Source organism: Plectropomus leopardus, chromosome 19 (assembly GCF_008729295.1).
Source record: "Plectropomus leopardus isolate mb chromosome 19, YSFRI_Pleo_2.0, whole genome shotgun sequence".
NCBI lineage: Eukaryota > Metazoa > Chordata > Actinopteri > Perciformes > Serranidae > Plectropomus > Plectropomus leopardus.
This window is the reverse complement of record NC_056481.1, coordinates 24,327,576-24,344,640: the sequence shown is the minus strand read 5'-3', so window position 1 is coordinate 24,344,640 and position 17,065 is coordinate 24,327,576. Positions and strand designations below refer to the sequence as shown.

Sequence of the window (17,065 nt, the reverse complement as noted above, 5' to 3'; positions counted from 1 at the left end):
AGCACCCAACTTCCACCAGCAGAGGGAACTCAAGAGTCACAGTGCAAGCCCACTGACCAAAGCAAACCTGTGATATGACCTGAGCTCAAACCTCCACTGTTCTTCCTTCATCCAGACGATGGAGCCGGTGGACCAGCTGCTGCAGTGTGTGGACCCGGCCAAAGACCGAGAGCTGTGGGTGCAGGAGAATAAGACTGGAGAGATCAGGCCAGTGGACATAGAGATCTGACCTTAGTGTTGTTAGACTGCTCTGCACATGAACACTTTTCCCCTCTGGCTAAGAGGCTGTAACGCCTGAGGACTGACTGGGAGATGAAAACTGTGCTGGGGTCTCCCCCCCTGCCCCCCCTACTGATCCACTGACTCCTAACAGACTGAGGGATGATCAATCAGCACTCACTGACTCCATCAGCAACCTGCTGAGGATGATGTCAGTATTTGGGGAGTATTGCTAAGTGATGAATGAAGATGTCAGATAGTGACAGGTCGTGGTTTTCTGTTATGCAAGCTGATGCTCAGCTGAGACGGCGCAGGGATACGGAAACTTTGAGTGTGAATTGTGCGGCAGATGAAGAAGCAAACAGTGAACATTTAACACCTGTAAATGTTGAATAGCTTTATGTCACGCAGCAGTGTAACGCTGCAGTTTGTATGTGCTTTTGCTCTGTGATGTCATTCTCTGAAGCCACAGGTGTGTTGACACACGTAACTTAAGTACTGCAAGTTGTTGGCAAAAAATATTTAACAGATGCTGCTAAGCAAACTGCATTCTGACCTAAGAGTGATATTACTGTGGACCAGAATAAGACTAAAGTATTTTAATACTAATTTCCACTGTGTGCAGGTATTGACTGTTTGCTAAGCCCCGCCTCCCACTTTTTTACAGTTGCTATGCCTGTCAAATGTACAGTTCCCACATGGCACATATAAAGTTTGCAAAAAGTAAACAATTATATTTTTGAATCAATAGGTCATTGGTTTGATACAGGAGTAAACAAACGTAGCTTATTTCTGGATTTTGTTGGCTAAAGTTACAGCTGTCGCTAGCAGACTTTTTTGGCGCTAAATTACTGCTAATGCTAAAACTCTCTCCATCTGCTTTTTAAAAGTTTCCAATTTGTTTAAATTTTCTTTTAATTCTGTTAAGGGATTAAATGTTAAAAGGTCACACACATGGTTTCACAAAGAAGTAAATAAATATATCTTATTATTTCTAGATTTTGTTAGCTTAAGTGACAGCTGTTGCTAGCAGACTATTTTTGGTAGTAATTAGCCTGTGTAAGCTAATGCTACAACTGTCCAACAGCCTTTCTAAAGTTTCCAATTTGTTAAAAAACTAAAATCTGTTAAGGGGTTTTAAAATGGCCATACACATGGTTTCACACAGAAGTAAACGGATGTAGGTTGTTATTTTTGGATTTTTTAGCTTTAGTTACAACTGTACAGCAGACTTTTTTGGTGGTAATCTGCTTTTGTAGGCTAATGCTAATGCTAAAACTCTCTCCAGCTGCCTTTTAAAAGTTTCCAATTTGTTTAAAACATAGAAATCTGTTAAGGGTTCTTAAAATGGCTACATACATGGTTTCACACAGAGGTAAACAAATGTAGCTCATCATTTCTGGCTTTTGTTGGCTAAAGTTATAGCTGTTGCTAGCAGAATTTTTTGGTGATAATTTGCTTGTGTAAGCTAATGCTAAAACTCTGTCCAGGTGCCTTGTAGAAGTTTCCAATCTGATTAAAAAACTAGAAATCTGTTCAGGGGTCTTAAATAGCCACATACATGACGTTAAAAGACTTTGACTTAGCTAACAGGTTTAAGATGAAGTCTTGACCTTCAGCTAGCTTGCCCTAGCACTATAATCAAAAATGTAATTAGAATGGGATTTGTTCTAATATAGGTTTGGTATGCTATTGATAGATTTTTTTCAGTATGCTTTACTTTCATGAGAGAAAGATAGGTGAATCAGAAATAACCTCAGAGTTTGGCCAAATAACATATTTAGCTGGATATTTTGGAGTGTTAACTTTCTCAAAACACATAAAGAGCAGCTGCTAATGATAGCTCTTAACTCTGAGATACAGGGTTCCCACCATCATGGAAAATCTGAAAATAAAAATAATCATTATTTGCAGCTCTACATGCAGTGGATGTTCTTGAACAGGTTTTTTTAAAATGTATTTTTAATGTAACTTCAAAAATCATGTAATATGGTAAGTGTAAAAACATTAATTATGATTAACAAAATGTCACACATGGATGTAAACTAGAGATACATTAAGTCAACAGCTACAGAAAAAAAATTTGCAGTTATATTACATTACCTAGAAAAAAAATTCCCCAACTTAGGGCAGCCTCTAGCTCACCTGCTAGAGCGTGCGCCCCATATGCCGAGGCCTTTGCAGCTGCTCGTGTTCGATTCCAGCCGGTGGCCCTCTGCTGCACGTCATTCTTCATCTCTCTCCCACATTTCCTGTCATCCTACAGCTGTCCTATCAATAAAGGGATAAATCCCCCCAAAATAATCTTAAAAAAAAATGAATTCAATGACTTTGCCAAAACTTTTTATGATTTTTACTAATTCCATGACTTTTCCAGGTCTGAAAATTGTGATTGTGAAATTCCATGCCCTTTTCAGGTTTTCCATGACTGTGGAAACCCTGAGAGTATTGCTATTATTAGTTTATACAAAGAAATCCAAAGTTTGACAGGCCTGCTCAGGTGATTGTCAGTAAATTACCATTTTTGGACTCGATCGAGGTTTAACAAACAGTCAATAGTTTTGTGACTAAAATCACAAATGTGGCCACACTTTTTTACATCCACAAAACAAGTCAGAAATTTTAAAATGAATCATTCCCACCTGTGATTTACTTCATTCCTATCAAGAATTACAAATCTGCCAGTTGCACTTTATATCCAGATGATTTTTAGTAAATATACTGTAAGTTGCTGTTCATATGAAAAGTATTCTAAAGAGAGCTTGTTACAAATGTTATGACTAATGGAAGTGCAGTGTTTTGGTTCTGCTCACAGGGAGCCTGGTGTAAATATATGAGATGTGTGATATGCAATGAAAGGAGGCGGCCGAACCAAGGATGTAAAATACAGTAAATAGTCTCACACAGAGACACCAGATACAAAAGTTTGGCACTGATAATATATGGAACATGCGATGTGTTTTATATGCAACAGAAATAACAACCCTCTTACTTATTCTATAGTTTTGGAAATTCAGTGTCAGTGCTGCCGCCTGCAGAAGCTACATGTTGTACAAAATGCTCTTTCACAGCCTCGTCTTGTCTGGTATTACTGCTCAGTTTTACTCGACTGTTGACAGAAGAGTGTTCAGATGCTTTTGTACATTAACAGCTAGGTTGGATTTTTCATTAATAAAATGAAAATATGTATCTTATGTCGTAAAATGCTCCTTTCCTGGTTTTTTTTTTTTTTTTTTTTTGCTTTCCGAATTTTGTTTATGTTTAACCACAAAATGGATAAAGGCATATTTAATACATGAAAAAAAAGGAATTTATTTCCTAAAAAACATTTAAACATTCAACAATAAAGTGATTTGGTCGAGCCACGTTACAGGTTTAGGAAGCGATAATAAAGAAATAAGTTCAGAGATACATTTGGACTTTGCCAGACAGGTAAGGTAAAATATAATGACTTTGCTTTTGTTATTGTTGACCTAAAATATCTCATGTATTGACGGCACCTTGTTGCATATTTCACTTGGTAACACTTTATAATGATGATTGGTTTGAAGTCATTTATAAGCCATTTAATTAGGAACAAATCATTTATTTATATATATATTTATATATTTAAATCTAATTTATATTTAAATAGTTTAACTGGTCTGACTATCCCCTTACTCGTTTCTGTAACCCTTACCTGCCCTTCCTCCAAAGATTTTTACGCATCTTTCTGGGGGGGTAGGAAATATTGGCTACATACAGTAACATGTATAACTGTAGATTATAAATGTTGTGTTCTTTGGAGGAAGGGCATGTAAGGGTTAAGTGAACTGTAAGGAATCAACAAAAGCTAATCTGCTAGCCTAGCCTTGTTTAAAATACTAGATATTTGCTGGCCTCATAGTTGCTCTAACTAGTAAAAAAATATTACAAAAGTAACTAGTCTTGAACCTACAGAATAAGATGCTTTCTTTGAAGGTGACCTCTCCCTCCAGCCTGCAGCAGCTGAAAACAATAACTAGCTTACAGCTGAGGTCAGCTGGCACGAGCGGCAGTTTAAGCTTCACTTTGTTGTTGAGTGAAGGTGAGCCATTATTAAATTTACTGTTAATTATTCAGTGCTGTCAAACGAAAATTCAATAAATTGCTATTAAACACATTTTTAATTGTACTTTTAAAATGAGATTATTTTGCATTTTAAAACAGTTCTGAAATCTTTATAAACAAAGTGAATCAATTCTTAGTGTTTTGATTGAGAATCAAATGAATGCACAGATCTTGACTTTTAGATTGAGGTTGTCTCTGGTTTCTTTCAAATCAGAGGCTGCACTGCTACGATAGAGCGGTCTTCAGAGGTCAAAGTGCTTATTCTGTCTAATACAGTCCTTGTCAACCTGAGGACGCTCACTAGACTCCGAAGTTGACTGGTCTGCAGTCAGTTACCATGTAGCAGGGCTGTAGTTAACTTTGATACTTCAAAGTGTTTTGCTGTTATTTTAATTCCATTTGACATAAAGAGTATTTTTTACTTTTGACTTATCAACTGAGCTGTTTTTTAAAGTGAAATGCACTAATCACTAATCTTATTATTATTATTATTATTTTCAATAAGTGCAACAGCGAGAAGCACGAAGCAACTGCAGCGGCTTGACTGGTGTGTGTCCAAAGTACAAAACAGCAGCACAGGACCTTTATGTTTAGACCTAAATCACACTGCTGTTAACATATTAACACTGACATCCCTACTAATTATTAATGACCCAATATTTATTATAATAATACTTATGTTGATTTAGCCTTAGTATTTCATGATTTGAAGAGAGAGAACACTGTCTGGACAGTTTATCACTGTACACTATATAGAAATGATGAATAGTTTATGGTTACGATTAAAAACATTTTTTTTTTTTTTACGAAATATTTAAAAATTTAAATAAATGATTTGTCAATAATGTTCATAATTAATTAAAGACTATTAAATGACTTCAAATTGGTTGTAATAAAGTGCTACCTATGAGGATTTTACAGTAAACAGTACAGTTCTGTTTTTAATGTTTTTTATGGTGGCTGACAAGGGCAAAGGCACAACAGCAGCCCATAATATTTCACTAGGAGAAACATGCTGCAGCTTCAGACACAGTAACAATTAAAAAATTAATGCAGAAATCCAAATAAATACATCAGAAACATGCTGCAAATGTGGAAAAACATGCTGCTGAACGCCAAAACAAATCAATTAACTGCAAACACTCAACAATTACTTATCAGGGTCTCCCAAACAACCGTATATTTGGGGCAGCCTGCCACTTTTAAAACACTGCTGCCACTAATTGATTTTCTATTTTTGGAGCTGGAAGGTTTGTTAGGAGCGCTGCTGAATTACATATACCATTTGGTTATTTACAGCACCACACTCTCGGCGCACAGAGCGTACTTAGATGGAGCAGCAGAACATCAGACACACTGAAAGTCAAACTGTTCATTCTGCTGAGTCTAAAAGTTTGCTTTCACACACAGCAGCTGCTCCTCTCATCCATCTATCCGATCTGATCAGCTCTGAACAGATTCACAGATCAATTATCCACCTCGTGAGTAATAAAGTGCTGCTGAGGAGAAAAGATTTCAAGGAGAGCTCCGCCTGTGCTGTGTACACGTACCACTAAAAAACTCTAAATCTACAGAGGGGACACTGAATAAAACAAGGGGGCACGTGCATTCAAAAGTCAGCTACTGCCACACGGACTCTGCACAAAAACATATTAAATCACATGTAACGGAAAAACGCTGAACGTTCAGTTAAAAATGCAATTGGGGAGCACAAGTGAAACAAGTGAAACATGCTGCAGATAAAAAATGTGCTGTTTCCACTGTTGTATTTGTTTCCATAAGCATTTCTGGATTGGCATTGTTTCTGAAGCTGAGGCACGTTTCTCTATATGGAAATGTTTTGGGTCATTGTAGCGCGTTGGCCCTCGCCGGGAACCATCGTTTTTACAGAAATATGACATGAAGAAGCAGATTTAAACATTTGCTGGATTAAAGCTGGAATGTGTTCTTAAAGCTGTGATCTTACAGACTGCGGTCGTTACAAAGAGGAAGGAATGGGTACACTGTAGAAAAGTCCAGTGGGTATGTACAGTCGACACAAACAGGTTACGCACATTTAAGGTTTAAGGTCTGAATGTGTCGAGAAACTGCAGTTTCAGCCGCTCTGTTTCACTTCTTCAAAGGACATTTGAGTCGGTGTGATGTGGCACCTGGAGTGTTGCAGCTGAAATGCTGACCGTGATGACGTCACTGCGGGGTTTCTAATCAACCATGAGCTTCTTAAGAGAGTTGAGATACGCCGGGATGAGGGAGCTGACCGACTCGTCGTCGTTGAGGATCTTCTCTCCTCGGCCCTCTGAGCCCACAGAGCTGGGTGACCGGACCAGGCCGGGGTACGGAGTGCTGTAACCCTGGTGGATCAAAGGCAGAGTCATTATTCAGAGCAAACACAGAATTACATCAAATCTCAAAAAGCAGTGTAATCTGGGGCTCAGTTGGGAGAGCCGGCGCCGGGTTCGAGTCCGGCTTTGGCCCTTTGCTGCATGTCATCCCTTCTCTCCCTCCCCCTTTCACGCTAGATCTGTCCTATCAAATAAAGCCACAAAAATATATCTTTAAAAACAAAAATCTGAGTTGATTTTAAAGTAAAATTTTAAGTCAAATAATTTTCTTAAATGGTAGTGATCCAATATACAAATGTTACTAATGTACCACCTACCATAACTGAATAATTTAGCAGTAATTTGACCACGCAGAACACGGGAGCTGCTTGTGTTCAGACACAAGAAAGGACTGTCTGACAGCACGGATCAGTGATGAAAATACTTCTAAATGTACTGTATGATTAAACTAATATTGGACTTTTTGTCGGTACTTCAGCCTGCTTCTCCAAACTGGTGGTGCACCAGCTGTCTTTTTAGGTAATACACACACTAGTACATTAAATTATTCAACTTATAAAAATTCCATTAAATAATTGTGGAGACATTTCACTGGAAACGAAAACATCGATACGACAGGATCACTAAAGTAATTGTCTTTTTATCCCCACATAAAAAGATGTGGCTCAAAGGTGCACAGAAATTTACTCTGGTTCAATTGTTACAATTGTTGGATGCAAATCACTTTGGTTAGCATTTACTTCTAAATGTTCTTTAAAATGGTAAAGCAGACGACATGTTAGTCTTGAGCTGCTGATCTGGCTGATGGATGTTACAGCCGTGTGTCAGCGAGTACTTACAGACGAGTATCCTTTTCCAAAGCTGCCTCTGTTCTTGGTCCTGATCTTGGTGAGCGCCGACTCAGCGATGTCAGCTCGCTCCTCGGCGTCGTCCAGCTCATGGACGGTCTTTCTGTACTTCGCCAAGTTCATGTTCGCCTGTTCCTCCTGCAGTGACAGACAGACGAGAGTTGATCAAAGAGACGTGCGCTGTGTGTCAGATAGGTTTTGGAGAAAGTAAGAGGACGAGGCAACGTACGGCCTCCTCCACTTGTCTCTTGTAGGCCTTCATCTTGTTCTGCAACCTCTCCACCAGCTCCTGCATCCTCTGCTGGTTCTTCTGGTCCTCCTCCGACTGGAACAGCAGCTCCTTCAGCCGACGCTCGTTCTTCCGCAGCGTCTTCACCGTCTCAGCATGCCGCTTCTGCTCAGAGTCCAACTCCAGCTCCATCTCCTTCACCTGCACACAGACAAACAACAATGACTCTAACTGATGATTCATCATCAAGGGTTTACGTTTATCAAAGTTCCTCCAGAGACATATAAGACATTACACAGCTGTTTTTTTAGGCTCACGGGTACTCCTCACAACGAGTAAACTGATCTTTGTCTGTAAAAAATTGGTGGTGGAATGCCCATTCAAAAATTCCTGTAAATCAAGTATGATGTATGTATCCAGTATGATTTTCTTTAGGGCTGGACAGAAGAAATATGATCGTGGAAATGTTGTTAATCTGTGTTTTAAACCTTAGGGACTGTTTGGCACATTTTATGAGCTTTTCAATCTTCTTTTTCTGATCATTTTCACCTTCATACGTATAGCATAAATTTTGGAAAGATTGTGTATTTTTGTTTTGGAATTTCCAGCTCAGCTCCTACAATAAGTCTAAAATACACTGTGAAAACAAAATTGTGACATTCATACTTATAAGTGCAAAAAAAGCGCCACTGAAACCAGTTCAAACTGCAGTTTTTGATCCCACAGCCATCAAAGCATAAAAACATGCATTGTGTTATTTCTGGGTGTCATTCTGGCTTTTGCCTTGGACTTCGTCATTTTTACTATTTTTCATCTGATGACAACATTTTTATCATATTTGGCATATCCAGAAAATGCATACTATAGGGTGCACTGACACAATCAATGTTGCTACTAACCATTGACATATCCTAGTCTGTGATAATCAAAACATAATAATCATCGACTTTGCATGTAGTATATTGGAAATAATTCATTTTTTGTGTTTTTGTGTTTTTTCTTAAAACACATTGTCATCATGACAAAAACCTGGCTTAAAGGGTTAATATTTTGAAAATGAATGAATATTTGATACTTATTATTAGGACTTAAGATGGTAAAAAAATAACTCAATAAAAGTAGAAAATAATATTAATGTAAAATCTTTCTTGAAAAGTGCATTTTGTGAACAGATTGATGCGAGTGTGTGTAGTATTAAAGATCTGTTTGCGACATGTCTTTGCACACTGAGTCTGTTTTTTTGGAAATTTTTTTGTCATTTTTTGTTTGTTTTTTTTGTTTTTTTTCTGTCATCCAGAAAAACAATTACACAGATAAACTTTGCACACCAAATCTAAGCATTTAATTGTCTTGTCATTGCAAAAATTCACAACATGAGACTAAATCAAAAGACATATTCCCTCCCTTGCTTCTCTCCCCTGGAGTTATCTGTCTGGCTGTCGCCACTCTGCCCACATCTTGTGTTTGGTACCACGGCTACACGAAGGGTGAGCTGTCCTCCTGTGTCTCCACACTTTGGCTCTCTGTGGGTTTGTGTGCGGACCACATTCTCCTCCTCATAATCATCCACCTGAATGTTACTATCTGACCTGTTAAAAATCAGCTGTCCAAGCTCTGAATTTATACTATGTTACCTCATCCCTCTGTCTTGTCGCGTATGCATCCCGCCGCCACATTTTACTTTGGATTCTTGGCCAAACAACTCGCTAAAGACTTCTGAAAGATGCAAACAATGCAGAAAATCAAACCTGTTCAGAAAACTTTAAAGAGGACAGAAGTTTTGGACTCATTGACACAAAGTGAGGCTGTATTTTTTGAAATGGGACGATTTCAGATGAAAAAAAAAAAACAGACTCAGTGTTTTAGTGCGCTACACTGTGTCTTTCTATCCAAGCTTGTCTGTCAGATGTTGCGGTGGATGGTTCAGCCACACATGCAGTTCACGAGTCCCTGTCAGTGTTTCCCACACACTAGCTAACCACAGTTGTTCTGCACAGCATTCACACGGTGGTTACCGCTGAAATCAGGACAGTGTCATCACTGAAGCATAGTGCCCAACTCCTGGTGCCCCACCCCGACAGTACACCTTTAACATCGCTAATACTATTTTAATGCACAGCTAAGCTTTGTGTGCTCAACCCTGAAAAGCTTTCATGTCAATCAGGCTGTCAGCTGTCAAAACGTCTCGCTCTGGACCAACCTGCTGACAAACCAAACTGCGCGTACCTTTCCCTCCAACTTCTGGATGATCTTCTTGCCTCCTTTGAGAGCCATCTGCTCGGCCTCATCCAGCCTGCTGCTCATGTCTTTGATCTGAGCCTCCAGACCTTTCTTCACTCTCTCCAGGTGCAGCGTGTGCTCCTGCTCCAGACGCAGCTCCTCCCCCACTCGCGCCAACTGAAAGAGGCAGCCAGTTCAAATACTTTTACTTTCAATAAACTAAGACTGAAAAAGACATTTGTAATAAAAAAAGAACTGGGAAATAGACTGGAAAAAGTGCTTAAAAATGAGCCCAAAATTAGCAAGAAATCCAATAAAATTACCACAAAATTACCTTAAAATTACTTTAAAAAAGAAAAAGAAAGACATTTGTGTGTGTGTATATACGTGTATAAATATATATATATATATATATATATATATATATATATATATAAAGAAAGAGCAAATAGTTAATGGACTGGGAAAAAATGCTTAAAAATCACTTACATCATAATAAATAATAAAAAATAATTATATAGTTATTACCTAGCTTTTTTCTTTTTTCCCTGGACACTTTGTCTGTGCTTTTCCAAAATAAGTTTGTGAATTTTGTGAAACATTTGTTACAAAGTTGTTCATTGCCTTTTCCCCATGTTTTTGGAGGAAACTGCACCAATTCAATGTTTGAATACTTGTGAAAGGTGTCCGAAAGCAGCACCGGACAGGTGACGTCGCTTCAGGTTTGAAAGGGTTAACATGTAGTGTATGTATATCTCATGAACACGTTTTACCTCACAGCTGGCCTTCTTTGACTTGTCTGTGGTTCCTCTCAGCTCTCCCTGCAGCTCCTCGTGCTCCTGCTGCAGAGTCTGGAGATCCACCTCGAGCTTCCTCCTCCCGCTCAGAGCCAACTGGAACTAAACACACAAGAGCAAACATTCAGGAAGTCACCGGTCTGCGATAATTCTGCCGATGCGGGTCAGCTGCAGGACACACAGCGGATCACCTGGTTGTTGAGGTCGCTGTATTTCTCGTTGGCCTCCTGCAGCTCCGTCTCCAGGGCCTTACGGGCCCTCTCTGCGCTCTCCAGGGCTGCACGAGTCTCCTCCCCCTCACTGACCAACAGAGCGCAGCGGCGCTCCACGGCCGCCTGCTCCTCCCTGCACTCCTCATGGCTCCGTACCTCCTCCTCCAACTGGGCCTGCAGCTCCTGGGACAAGGTGATTCAATTGTTCACTGAGTAAGCCTCTGTGGAAAGCAGAGTATGTAAAAAAGCAAAACAAAACAGCTTTATCGCACCTTAATCTGTTGCTGCATCTTCTTGCTGTTCTTGCTGAGCTCTGCGTTGCTCTTGGTGAGCAGGTCCACCTGCAGCTCCAGCTCATTGATGTCCGCCTCCAGTTTCTTCTTCAGCTTCAGCCCCTCAGCTTTGGCTTTCACCTCCACATCCAGACTGGCCTGCAGGGACTCCAGCGCCCTCTGGTGGGTTTTTCTGACAGAGGAGGAGAGGGATGGTTTTACAAACATGGACGAGCTCTGATCAGAGACAGAGAACAGTTTGAGGCCTTACCTCCAAAGATCATAACCTACGATTTTTGTTGGAGGGATAACGGAAGATAAAGGGCAGCATGAAACGATTAGAGGAAACAAAATTACAGAGTATTAGTGCCTGAGGTAATAGTTTATTTATAGAGCTTTTTTCAAACAAGACACACAAAAGGATTTCCAGAAGTAGGAAAATAAAACAGTGACAAGGAACATGCAGTTTTAAAACAGGTCTATATGTACTTTTGATTTGGGGGTGAACTGTCACCTTAAGAAATGCTAATTTGGCTTTAAAGCAATAATGCAGCATTTTGGGAAAATCCACTTATTTGCCTTCTTGCTGAGACTTAGATGAGAGGATGGATGAGCAAACAGCTGGTTAGCTTAGCACAGAAAATAGAAACGGGGGAAACAGCTAGCCTGGCTGGTTCTGTTTTAAAGCAACAACATTTCCCTATTGGACCTCTAGAGCTCATTGATTAGCATGCCATCTGGTTTGTTTTGTCTGTGCAGGACTCTTGTTTGGATTCTTGTTCACGGGGAGTTATTTCCTTGAGTTCAATTGTCACCGTGAGGTTAACAGGCAGCCAGCACAGATTCCAGAAAATAACCCCACCAGGACAAGAAATAGTCCCACACATTACCTGTGGAAAACCATTTTTTTTAACAAGTTGAAGATGATACAAACAAAAAAAGACTTTATTATTGAGCTTTAGATGTGTTTGAAACAATATTAGTGCTATCTTTCTTTGCATCGAACGCTTGGCGAGAAAGCAGATTTCCCAAAATGTTGTACTATTCCTTTAAGATAAAATTTCAAAGCATACACAGTTTTAGCTGACCTCATGCTTAAAGGAGGTTGTTATGGAGCCACGGAGCCAATACAGCAAAAGCTTGATCAGCCTTTGTTTTTGAACTTAGACTCAGGATCGGTCAGAAATTGGGCCAATATTGGGTGATAGAGCTGTCAGCAACGAAAAAAAAACTCCCAGATAGCCACTTATTATCAGATTAATAAATAATTATTAAAATTTGCCATTATGAATCGATAATTTATCAGACAGATATATATTGCGCATACCTACGAAAAGAAATGTGGAGTCAGATATATGTCTGAGGGTTAAGTGACAGAGAGGAAACTGAGGTACCTAGCTGCTTCTGCCTCTTCTTCCTTCTCCTGAAGTCTGCGCTCCAGGTCTCCTTTAGCCTGGGACAACTCCAGCTGAAGCCTCAGCACCTTGGTTTCCTCAGCCTAGCAGGAAGGAAGGAAGGAAATAAGGGCATAGGCACATAGCACATACTGACATTACAACAGACTCCAAGTACTACTGCTAATAGGCAGATTTGCTGGGGCTCTGTACCTCCAAAGCTGCTTCAGACTCTTCCAGCGAGGCCTGTAACTCTTCTTTCTCCATCTCAATCTTCTTCTTTGCTTTCTGCAGCTCATGGACACTTTTACCTCCATCTGAGAGCTGGTCTGTGAGGTCAGTTACCTCCTCTGTCAGGCAAAGTCAAGCCACACATAAGTCTTAATAAACCAGGCCAACATGCCCTCATGCAGTGACTCATATAGTATCCTACAAAAATGCACATACAGTGATTCATATAATATTGAAAAAATAAGCATCATGTAAATGGCAGCATCAGATTACATATTTAATGTAAAGTTAGATACTGAACATAGCATACTTAAGGTAAAGTTACCTACTTAAGGTCAAGTTACGTATGTTAGGTTTAAGCAAGTTAAGATAAGTAGGTACGATTTAGGAAAAGGAAGACAGCTGGCCGTTGTCATGTTATGTACTTCAGGTTTCGTACATAAGGTAAAGTTACCCACCTAAGGTAAAGTTTTATAGGTAGAGTTTAGGCCAGTAAAGTTACACAGCTTAAGGTTAGAAGAAGTAACACAGTTGGGTGTTGTCAAGCTATGTATTTTACATCAAGTTGCATTCTTAATGTCACAAAGTTAAGGTAAGGTTACTTACTTAAGGCAAAGTTAACTCAGTTAAATTTAGCCAAGCAGTCACATAAGTTAGGTTAGGGAACAAGTTTGGCTGTTGTCAAGTTATGTACTTATGTAAAGTTACATAATTTATTTGAAGTGCTTAAGGTAAAGTTACTAAGGTTAGGTTTAGGTAAGTAAAGTGACAAAGGTGAGGTTTAGGAAAATAAACGTGGTTAGGTGTTGTCACGCAATCTACTTTACGCCTACATGCTTGATATGAAATTGCGTATTTAACATGACAAACTTAAGGTAAAGTTAAGTTATAGATATGTAGGTTAGGTTTAGAAAATGTAAAACAGTTCGGACCTGTCACATCACCTTCTTCAAGTAAAGTTATATACATATCGTAACGAAAGACACAAGAGACACGGTGACAATGTACCTTAAATAAACTTAAAGTTTACTTGGTTTCACGAGACACAAACACCAGCCTGCTGGGTGGAAGTCCTGTGTTTGTTTAAACCATCCAGCACGAGAACCTGGCTCCTTTAGCCAACTTTTGCTCCTTAAATTACTTTCTTCTCGTAAGGGCATTGGTAATGTGATCACAGACTTCTTGACAGAGGTTTTATACAAATTCTGGTGCGTTACCTTTTGTAAAAATACATATGAATTGTGCATGAGCCTGACCCTGATTACTATTCAACTTTTCCTCAGAACCTGCCCAAGGTACCATCCCTCCCTGTCATATGTGTACTCTCATACCCTGGTAGGCCTTGTTCTCCCTGCGTAGGGCCTCCAGCTGCTCCAGTGACTCTTCATGGGCTGTCTTGAGTTTGAAGAGCTCGCTGGCGTGTTGCCTGCTCTCCTTCTGGCAGCCTTCCACCTCGGCCACCAGCTCCTCACACTTCTGCTTCCAGTCTCCGAGCTGCTTCTCCAGGACCCGCTGCTTCTTATCCAGAGCCTGACCGCAGCTGCTGGCCTGGGACAGGGAACACATGCTCAAGATAACAACATAGTAAATTCATTGCACTGCAACACACATACAACGTAGGCCCGTTTCCACTGCAGGAACTTTGGGGGTAGTTTTACAGGGTGTCGCCCATTGGTGTGTCTCCACCGCAGGAACCACCACAGTAGGACAATTTGAGAACATTTACAGGCGTACAACAAGTCCCTGCCTTGGGGTGGGAACTTCAGTGTGGCCCCAAAAAACTAGAAGCACCATTTTTAATGCTTCGTTCATATAAGGAATCATGACTTTCCCACTAGGATAATTCACATGAATGGCCTCTCATGTCGGAAAAACAACTCTTCAACTCTGAGATAATTTTATAACACGAGTTGCTGACTTGACTTCATAAATGCATAAACATGAGCAAAGTCAATGTTTGGTCATATGTAAGAGACTTTTTCATTAATTCACGTATAAAAACAGTTATCAGGGCGCCTGGTGGCTCAGTGGATAGAGTGCCGCCCCATATACAGAGGTTGTATCCTCGCCGCAGCGGCCACAGGTTCAATTCCAGCCTTGACCCTTTGCTGCATGTTGCCCTCTCTCTTTCTTCCCCTTTCACGCTTAAAAACTGTCCTGTCCATTAAAGGTAACAAAAGCCGCCCCCCCAAAAAAAAACTGTTTCAACCTCCTATTTAAATGCTCTTTGCATTAAAATGCAACCCATCTTCTTTGTAGCCTTCATGTTGTTCACACTTTACTACCTTTAAGGACATGAACACAACAAAGTCTGTAGAACGCCTTCCCAAATCAAAACCTTCTGACATCACGCAGCACAAAACCTAGAAGAAGACAATGACGAAGAGGACAACAAAGACAACAAAGGAGGATTATGTCAACTCCAGAGTCCAGTGGGTCCTATCGGGGACTTACACTGCAATGGAGACAAAGGCCGAGAGGACCGACTGAGAGGCCATTCCTTTAAATGTTCCCGCCTTCTAAGTTTTGCCTCAAGTTCCCGCAATGGAAACACACGTCATGTCTCCTCTCCTACCTTCTCCAGGTCCATGCAGAGCTCCTCCACCTCTCCCTGCAACCTCTGTTTGGTTTTCTCCAGCGAGGAACATTTGGCTTGAGTAGCTTCCACAGCCTCTTCAGCCTCCTGAAGTCTGGTTGCCAGTTTCTTCCTGTGACACACACATTATTTTGGACCACTGAGATCCATTTAAAGTGCCAAATGCAAACAAATGACAGCCAGTATCAGCACAACGTACTTGGTTTCCTCCAGCTCATCGGCATGCTGGATGGTGTCAGACTCGTGTTTGGTCCTCCAGTGTGTCACCTCGCTGTTGAGTTTGGAGACGAGGCGCTGCAGCTCCTGCTTGCTCTCCTGCTCCTCCTCCAGCTGCTCTTTCAGCACCTCGCACTCCTGTCGCACTGAGCTAAGACTGCTGCTGACCGCCTGCTTACACTGGCAGCCACACCAGAAACACATGAATATAGGACTTTGAGTAGAGATCAGGGGATTTTTTAAAATTTATTTGCAGACTGGATATGTCTTTTTAAGACTTCTATTCTGAGTCCACACGCGCACTGACCTTGACCTCATCGTCCAGCTGTTTCTTCAGCTCTTCCAGTTGGGATTGGAGCAGAGTCTTGGAGCGACTCAGCTGGCTGGCTCTGGTCTCTGCCTCCTCCATCTGTCGACTCACGTCTGCATTATCGGCTGATGAGACACACAAGGACACTGATTATCACACTGTAGCATACAGTAGGTGTTAAGCACCAACTCATATGCCAGGTTCTGTAGCAATACACAAGAAAACAAACATAAGATGCAATTTTTTTGCGCTGTGATCGTTATTATCTCTGTTTGGTTACAACAGCAGATGTCAATTTCATCATGTACGTCACTGGAAAAGATTTATGGAGTAGCAAAACTAAATGGAGCATCAATGAGTCATCTTCCAGTCAGCCCTGTTCATATCTGTGACTGGTGCACTGCTCTGTGGTGAAAAAACAGATTGGCTTGCCATTGGAAACAAGGTAAAAGTCATGTTTTTAACAGATTTCATATATAACAGTCAATTTACTAACCATGAGCAGTTCAACTAGTGCATGCAGTTGTACAATGCAATATGTGTTTCGGAAGAGCCCTTTCAAGTAATTAAAAAGTACTGTTATCACCACAACAATCTTGGCTTTGACATGTAGATTCTGGGCAATGAAGAGACACTACTGAGTTGTGAAGGATGGGAAGTATAGAGAATAAAAGTCATGATATCCTCTCAGCCATTCATTTTTAACATCTGTCACTTGCAAATCCCCAAACTGTATGGAAGAGTGATACTAACACTTCAGCTATGCACTTTCAAAGTGGTCCTGTGGTTTTTGTAAACAAAGTTTATTGGAATATTCAATGTCCACACTGAAATTCAGTGTGTAGAACTAACAAAGGGGAACTACAACCACCAACTGTCATCACATAGAAGGGTCCATCTACTGCTAGCTCCTCTCACAGCTAGCTCCTCTGAGATAGCTGCAGTCGCAGATTAATGTTTAAATCTTGCTCTTTCACATGCATGAGCCTCTCGTCCATGAATGGATACAAACTTCATTCTGTGCGACAACTTAGCTGGCAGGTGTAGTTCAGTAGAAACACTAGAAGTACCGCCTTGCAGTTGTGTGCCA

General features: G+C 40.5%; 2 protein-coding genes across 2 annotated transcripts in view; one reads left to right on the top strand and one right to left on the bottom strand.

Annotated features, from left to right (window-relative positions):
• The window catches only part of gas7b (growth arrest-specific 7b), an 80,749-nt gene extending 78,706 nt beyond the window's left edge, over nt 1-2,043 (top strand). The window contains exon 14 of the mRNA XM_042508462.1: nt 116-2,043. Within this exon, the coding sequence (XP_042364396.1) occupies nt 116-229 (114 nt within the window). The 3' untranslated portion in view covers nt 230-2,043. The remainder of the gene's footprint in view (nt 1-115) is intronic.
• Nucleotides 2,044-5,807: 3,764 nt separating this feature from the next.
• LOC121959152 (myosin-16) overlaps nt 5,808-17,065 on the bottom strand; it is a 41,212-nt gene continuing 29,954 nt past the window's right edge. Inside the window, 13 exon segments of the mRNA XM_042508349.1 lie at nt 5,808-6,659; nt 7,490-7,636; nt 7,728-7,928; nt 9,954-10,124; nt 10,721-10,846; nt 10,936-11,139; nt 11,229-11,421; nt 12,623-12,726; nt 12,836-12,972; nt 14,185-14,401; nt 15,429-15,561; nt 15,649-15,845; nt 15,973-16,100. Of these exon segments, the coding sequence (XP_042364283.1) occupies nt 6,510-6,659; nt 7,490-7,636; nt 7,728-7,928; nt 9,954-10,124; nt 10,721-10,846; nt 10,936-11,139; nt 11,229-11,421; nt 12,623-12,726; nt 12,836-12,972; nt 14,185-14,401; nt 15,429-15,561; nt 15,649-15,845; nt 15,973-16,100 (2,108 nt within the window). The 3' untranslated portion in view covers nt 5,808-6,509.